Consider the following 7,632-nt stretch of genomic DNA (forward strand, 5'->3'; position numbering starts at 1 on the left):
CTTAGGCACTATGCCACCAGAGCTCCTATCCACAGATTTAGGGGTTAGGATTCCAATACATATTTTTTTGGCGAGGAAGGCAATTCAGTTAGGAAGGTAGGCAAAGCTGACTGTGAAGTCAACTTTCACCATCGGCATGGCTTTAGGTTTTGGGGGATGTGACTTGACTTAACATTAGGGCTGTGGCTGCTAAAACGTTTGCAGTATTTGGCCCACGGGACAGCACTCCACGTGCAGTTGATGACAGGAGATTGTGCCTACGCTGTTTCTGTTGTCACAGCCCTGAGATTTGCTTACACTGCCAAGCATCACTCTGTTTTAAAAAGGATAACATGAATACTTAGCTGGCTGTAATATTTACAAATGGGTAAGAAACCAGAAAAAAAATGTACTGTTGCCTTGACTCTGACACATGGTGACCCCACACACACCCCGCCAGTGTATCAGAGTACAGCTGCTTCACAGGGTTTTCAAAACCAAAACACCAAACTCATGCCATCGGGTTGATTCCCACTCAGCGACCCCCACTGGGTCTCCAAGGCTGTAAGTCTTTACGGAAGCAAATTGCCTCATCTTCTTCCACGGAGCACCTGGTGGGTTTGAACTGCTGACCTTCTGGTTAGCAGCCCAATGCCTAACCACCCTGCCACCATTCTCAGTGGCTGATTTTTCAGAATTAGGTCACCAGGCCTTTCCGTGAGGCAATTCACAGGAGCCAGCTTGAACCACCAGCTTTTCAGTTGCCCGTCAGGCACATTGGGGCCACCCAAAACCGAAAACCAAGCTCACTGCCATTCAGTCGGTTCCAGTCGATAGCAGCCCAATGCCTTAAGCACTGCCACCAGCTCCTTGATGTTAAGCAGAAGAGAAGCTTCTGAGATACAGTGAAGTGATGTGTTTGTGTAAACGTCTGCCCTTGTTCCTTGCCCCCTTAGCTAAGATTTCTGAGGGCGAGGGAGAGCAAGAGGACCCATACCTGAACGACCGCTGCCGAGGTAAGAACCTGGCGCCACCTCCATGCCAGTCGGCGATTCACTGGACGTAAAACAAGGTCGACGCTGGTCTCGCTGGGAGCTCGCACCCCAGCGCTTTTACTCAGGTTCCCCCTGGGAAGTGTCCTTTGGCTGGGGGTCATGTTTGTCTTCTCGTCACCCCTGGGCCCCTGCCTTCTCCCTCAGCGTCCTTGGAGCTGGGGTCTGGTAAGAGCACCGGAGAAAGGGCTGTGGGTGAAAAGCTGGCATCGGGCACCCTGCGCCCCCGTGTACCACCTGATCATTCCCAAGTTCTCCCAAAGCTGGGGTCCCTCAGAAAGGACCCGAGTGTCACTGGTGTCTGTGACCCTGAGCCTGACCACACCTGACCCAGAGGGGGCGTACCCCACAGAGAGACGTGTTCAAGTTTAAAGTTGGAGAGTTGCAGGTGTGTTTCTCACATCCTAAAGCTGGAACAGTCCGGCATGTCGAAACTGACAGGTCTGTGCCCCAAGTTCATTCCGTGATTCGCCCTGTGGCTGGGGAGAGAGTCACTGGGTTAAGTAGGCACCCTGCTTCCTGACACGGTGACATGGTCAGTGTTTAGTGACATCGGCACTGCATCCTGGGGGGGGAGGGAAGGAGCAGAGAGTCCCAGAAAGCTTCCGCTCTGTTTTCTAGTGTTGCCACAACAACCTCCCAGAAAGAGGGTGGCTTTAAGCAACAGATGGGTGCTGTCCCACAGAGCTGGAGGCTGAAGTTCAGGGTATTGGCGGCGAGGAGTCCGGGCGAGGACTCGCCAAGAAACTGCCCAGGTCTCCCTTCTGGCTTTGGTGGCTGCTGACAAGCTTTGGGGTCCCCTTGCTGCTCTCAGACCCTCTCCCCGTAACATCTTCTGCATTTTATAGGACACTCTGAAGGGACTAGGACCCACCCAATTCTGGCCTGACCTCTTAACTTTACTGATAATAACTTCAAAGAAAGACTCTATTCCCCAAATGAGGTTGGGTTTGCATGGCTTTTGGGGGCATACGATTCAGTCCATAGCAGCCACGTGATCCTCCCTGGAGCATGGGAGGGTCTTCCCGGGGGGCTGGCGTGGAGCCAAGGGAGGGGTGCAGAGCCCCAGCAGACGGGCAGGGTGTCCAGTGGGGGGAGGGGGAGGAGGGTGTTGGACAAGGGGCAGGGCCCTGCAGGGCCTGGGCAACAGTTGGGAACTTAGGCCACAGGGCCACTGCCTGGTAGAGATTAGTCCTGATGGAGTTGCCCATTGGACATCCCTCAGGCTGCCCCAGAGCAAGAGAAGGTTGAGGGCCAATACCAGGGAGACTCGGGGGGAGACCAGGTGAGTGGGTGGCTGGAGCTGAGGCAGTGGGAGTGACATGGCAGTCCTGCTTGCCCGAGATTTGGGGAGAAACTGGGCCTCTGCGGGGCCTCGTCCCATGAGGGGTCCATTGCTGGCTGGTGCTCTGCCCCACAGACTTACAGCGCCCCCTGCCTGGCCCTCCTGTTGTCAGCCAGGGCTGAGACTTTGCTGGGTGCCCAGGGCCAGTCCTGGGGACCTCCCACAGGGTAGGGACTGGGAAGGCGGTGGGTGGGCTCTGCTTGCTCCCTGGAACTGGGGAGCGAATGTGGAGGTCTGCAGGGGCTCCGTGTCCCCCTGCACCCCCTCACACATGCTCTGTCTGCAGGCGGCGGCCCCTGTAAACAGCAGTGCCGTGACACGGGGGACGAGGTCGTCTGCTCTTGCTTTGTGGGCTACCAGCTGCTGCCCGATGGTGTCTCATGTGAAGGTAAATGTCTCAGGGCTACACCCCGTCCCTGAGGTCCGAACAGGGGGCGCCCTGCCGTGTTGGAGAGCACCCAGTACTGTGTTGCTGGCTCTCCCTCTAGCTGTGTGGGGCAGGGCTCCCAGCTGAGGTCACATCCGGAGAAGACAGACCACATGCTGGGAAGAGGCCTGGGCTGGGCTCAGCATGCTCTGAGCCTAGAATTGATGTGGGGGGACGGTGACACCCTCCTTCTGGGCTTGTAGAGGGTCACACGATTCCAGTCCAGGGCTGGCACTGGATAAATGAGTGCTCAGAAAATCACTCTGCAAGAGCAAGGGACTTGGTGGCGAGTCCTCATGACACCCTTGTGTGTCACAGTGGGACCCCAGCCCGGTCGAATGGGGGCTCATGGACGCAGGGGCCAGACCCCGTGACTTCTGGAGGAGTCCTCGGGCGGACGGGTACGGATGGGCTTTCTCACCAGTCACTCCTTGCCGTCTGTCCTAGACATTAACGAGTGTATTACCGGCAAGCACAGCTGCCGGCTGGGTGAGTCCTGTATCAACACCGTGGGCTCTTTCCGCTGTCAACGGGACAGCAGCTGTGGGACTGGCTACGAGCTCACGGAGAACAATGACTGCAAAGGTAGGTGCCTGCTCACAGCCTGACAGCCAGTCTGCAGGGGTGGATGGGGTACGGTGGGAAGGAAGGCACGGGCTCCGGGCCGAGGACTCTGGGGCTGCAGTGCCCCCGTGTGGCTCCCGGGACTGCTGCCTCCTCTGTGGGCTGCCGTCTGGCAGGTCTCTGACTCATGGTGTCCCTGTGCACAGTGGAACAAAATGCCACCCAGGCCTGTGCCACGCCCTCGACCAGCTGCAGATTGCACTGTTGTGATGGTGGTGGCTATGGCTGCTGGGGGTCCCTGGGTGGTGCATATGATTAACAGGCTTGGCCACTAACTGGAAGGTTGGGGGGTCCAGGCCACCCAGACACACCTCGGGAGAAAGGCCTGGCCATCTGCTTCTTCAATATCAGCCACTGACACCGCTATGGACCCCCCTTTTGCTCTGCACACATGGTGTCACCATGAGTCAGTGTCCACTTGACGGCACCTGGTGTTTATACCTGTTGGACCAACCCCTGGGGTGTCATGAGGGGCGTAGAGGTGAAAGGACTGACAGATGCGATCAGAGCAGACAAGCTAACAACCCCCTGCCCCAGTCCCGGCCAGTTCTGTCCATAGTGCTTCTGCCGACACTCAGTTAATGCGGGCAGCGAGTTTGCGTTTCTGAAAAGACTCAGTGCACGATTATTTAAAAACAGCACCCGGCACGAGTTTCAGGTGCTCACATGCACTTTTTATGAAAAAAAAAAAAAAATTTTGTTTGCACCACAGCTGCCTCCCATCTGGTTCCAGGCTTCCTTGAAGTTCAAAGCGTATTTCCTTCTGCTGCCTAAAACCATGACATTTCTGGCTGCTGGCTTTATGCCCCCAAGCCCTTGAGGTTACTTGGCAGATAAAGTTCTGAGGAAGATTCTTTAGGATGTGGTTTCTGCAAGGGCTGTCGAGCCTGTCAGAGCCACAAAAGCACTTGTGTAGAAACGTTGATCAAGTCACGAGGCCAGCTCGAAAGCACGGCACGCCCTCGGGACATCTGAGGGCGTCCCGGTAGGTTCAGTCCATCCCCGCGGACTTGCTGGGCGGTTTGGCCGCAGGGAACCCAGTGGTCGAGCCAGCTAAGTGTACACATTTGAACATCTGACATCTGTGAACTTCAAGGGAAGGCAGCCTGCTCCTTACAGGCGCCCCAGTTAGTTTTTGTAATATCATGAGGACATCCGGATGGATAAGTTTATAGGGACCCTAGTTATTGCCACCAAAACAATTAAGTCATGATCTAAAGTAAACAGACACTTAGCTGGGAATGAGCAAAATACATCTGGCAGGGAAACGCCTGGGTTATTTATGATAGAGCAGAGAGTTTGCCTCCGGAGAGCCTGGGAACACAGTCAGCGTTCAGTCTTGAGCTCTTGTTTGGCTAGCTAAATGCCGTCTGTGACCTCTCCATGGGATTGTTTTGGGTTATACTCTGAGTGATGGGCTATTTTAAAAAATTAAAAAAAAAAAAAAAAGTGTGATTTTAAAGTGTTATGAGATGCTCCTGGCAGAACGCTTGCTAACTATTTCCTTTTTTATGATGTACCAGATATTGACGAGTGTGACAGTGGTATTCATAACTGCCCCCCCGATTTTATCTGTCAGAATACTGTGGGATCCTTCCGCTGCAGACCCAAGCTACAGTGCAAGAGTGGCTTTATACAAGATGCTCTAGGCAACTGTATTGGTAAGACACACCGCCGCCAGGCCCGACGGGCTCCGCAGGGCCGGCCGGTGACCCAGCTAGGGCCGCGGGGTCTGTATCTCAGGCACTGCAGGACACAGGGTCTGTGTTGCAGCTTCCTGACTCTGCTGAGGTAGCTCGAAAGCCTCCCCAGACTGTGTGTAAACAAGTAGGCGAGGCTGTGTGTCAATAAAACTTTATTTATAAAATTGGACAGCGAGCTTGGTTCAGCCCAAGAGCCTTTCGTTGCCAACCCCTTGCATAGATGCAAAGAGCCTTGGTGGCACAAATGGTTAAGCGCTCGGCAGCTAAAGGAAAGGTTGGTGTTTTGTGCGCATCCAGGAACTCTGCAGGTGACAGCCCTGGCATTCTGTGTAAAGGTTATAGCCAGGAGAGAACCCTGTGAGGCACTTGTGCTTGGTCACGTGGGGCTGTGCTATGAGCCGGAATCAACTCTGTGGCACCTGACAGCAGTAGTGTAGATGAAAGGGTTCCTGAGTGGTCCAGATGGCTCACACACTTGCTGCTGACCATAGTTGGAGGCTCAGGTTCCCCAAAGGCCCCACGGAAGAAAGGCCTGGCAATCGCTTCCCAAAAAATCAGCCCCTGCAAACCCTGTGGGGCACGGCTCCCATCTGAGCACACGGGGTCGCCAGAGGCCAGCGGAGGTCTGGCCTGGAGCACGGCTCCCCTCTGAGCACACAGGTCGCCGCGTTGACTAGTCTGGCCCAGGTCTGGGTTTGGTTAAGTACAGGTGAAAGGTCTTGAGTTCAGAGTCAGAGATTCCTGGTTTTGAACCGAATGACATAAAGCAATTTGCTTACCTTCTCTGAGCCTCACTTTCCTCTCTGGAAAATGGGAATAACCATCAGCTGACTTCTAGGTGTGAGGCGAGGATCAAGCCAGGTGACCGTGGAGAGCCCCTGGTGCAGGGGAGACACGCAAGACATGCTCACCTCCTGCCACACGCCAGTTCAGTCTGTTACAAAACAAAAATACTATTTTGATTTGAGAGGGAGCTCAGTGGGAAAGGCAGAAAACCACATGTGAAGTTAGTGTCTCAGTAGAAGGTCGGCGGGACTGAGCTGGAGAGCAGCGTGGGTCGAGGGGAGCCAGCAGCTGGCCCGTGGCCTGTCCTGGGAGGGCGGGAGCATCCCCTCCTCCCTCCCGGGTCACCGGGTTAGCCACCTGGCTCCGCTCAGATCAGCTGGCCTTCCCTTGCCCTCTGCTCCGGGGACAGTCTTCCAGGCGCTGCCTTTGAAGCCAGTGTAGGCTCTCAGCAGCCCATGAATCTGGCCTTTGTGTGGCTGTGGGTGGGTGCCCCTTTCTGTGCCCACAACTCTTGCCACCAAATTCAGTGTCTGTTCTTTAAAAAAAGAAAAGAAAAATACTTTGTCTATTTGAAAAGCTGTATACATCTTCATTTAAAATAAGCAAACAAACATGTAGAAAATACACATTTCTCCCTGCACAACTCTGCCTCCTAAGTGGGGAGTGCTTTTTACTGGTTCCCCACAAACTGGGTGACTTATAAGAATGGAATTTTGTTCTCTCACAGTCCTGGAGGCTGGGAGTCCAAGATCGGGCTGTCAGCCATGTTGGTTCTTCCTGAAGCTTGTCCCCCGCCTCTGTCACGGCTTCTCGTGGCCCCAGGCGTTCCTTGGCTTATCAGTGCAGCACCACAAGCACCCCTCGTCTGTCTCCCTGTGTCTGTGTGTCCTTTCCTCTTTTGTGAGGACACTGCTCATACAGGGCTTAGAAACCCCTGTTCTCCATCTGAACTAATACCATCTGCAAAGGCCCTGTTTCCAAACATGGCCGTGGTCACAGGGAAAGGACTTAGGACTTCACACAGATTGTCAGGGAACACGCTTCAGCCCAACACAGTAGGTGAATACAGGGGGCATAGTGATTGCCAAGTCAGTGGTGACAACAGGAAGTCACATGGCAGGACCTAAAAGCCAGGTAGGCAAGCTGGCATTGGTTACTGCAAAAGATGGAGGCATTGCAGGGTTCAGAGCAGGCAGAGGGGCCGAGGAGGTGGAAGCCAAGAAAGCCAAGTGGCACTGCCTGGCGGCGAGATCAGGAGGCCGTGGGAGGCTGCCACGGGGCCCAGGGTCAGGGCTTGTGGTGCCTCTGCTGGTGGCTGTACAAAGAGGCTGTTGGGTTCTGGAAGCCCCCCGCCATTGACCTTGGTGTTACGTCTCTCCCCGCTGCAGATATCAATGAGTGCTTGAGTATCAGTGCCCCGTGTCCCATGGGGCAGACATGCATCAACACGGAGGGTTCCTACACCTGCCAGAAGAACGTGCCCCACTGCGGCCGTGGCTACCACCTCAACGAGGAGGGCACCCGATGTGTCGGTTGGTACTTTTCTAAAGCTCCTGAATCACCTTTTCTGGCTGCTCCCAGCGCACAGCCGCTGCTCTGGAAAGGGAGAGAGCCGCAGAGCAGAGCCGTTTCTACGCTGCCAGGCCCCAAGCACAGACCTTTATCGTCTCCGGCCTGGACTGACGTAGCTCCCCAGCCCCTCCACAGCCTCCAGGC

At 55.0% G+C, this 7,632-nt stretch overlaps 1 protein-coding gene across 1 annotated transcript in view; it reads left to right on the forward strand.

Moving 5' to 3' along the window:
• Positions 1-7,632, forward strand: part of FBLN1 (fibulin 1) — a 99,054-nt gene that overhangs the window by 17,698 nt on the left and 73,724 nt on the right. The window contains exons 4-8 of the mRNA XM_007955644.1: positions 936-995; positions 2,663-2,764; positions 3,251-3,388; positions 4,951-5,088; positions 7,305-7,448. Of these exons, the coding sequence (XP_007953835.1) occupies positions 936-995; positions 2,663-2,764; positions 3,251-3,388; positions 4,951-5,088; positions 7,305-7,448 (582 nt within the window). The remainder of the gene's footprint in view (positions 1-935; positions 996-2,662; positions 2,765-3,250; positions 3,389-4,950; positions 5,089-7,304; positions 7,449-7,632) is intronic.

The sequence above is a fragment of the Orycteropus afer genome, unplaced genomic scaffold, assembly GCF_000298275.1.
Source record: "Orycteropus afer afer isolate SDZICR_OR568_19922 unplaced genomic scaffold, OryAfe1.0 scaffold00524, whole genome shotgun sequence".
NCBI classification, from domain to species: domain Eukaryota; kingdom Metazoa; phylum Chordata; class Mammalia; order Tubulidentata; family Orycteropodidae; genus Orycteropus; species Orycteropus afer.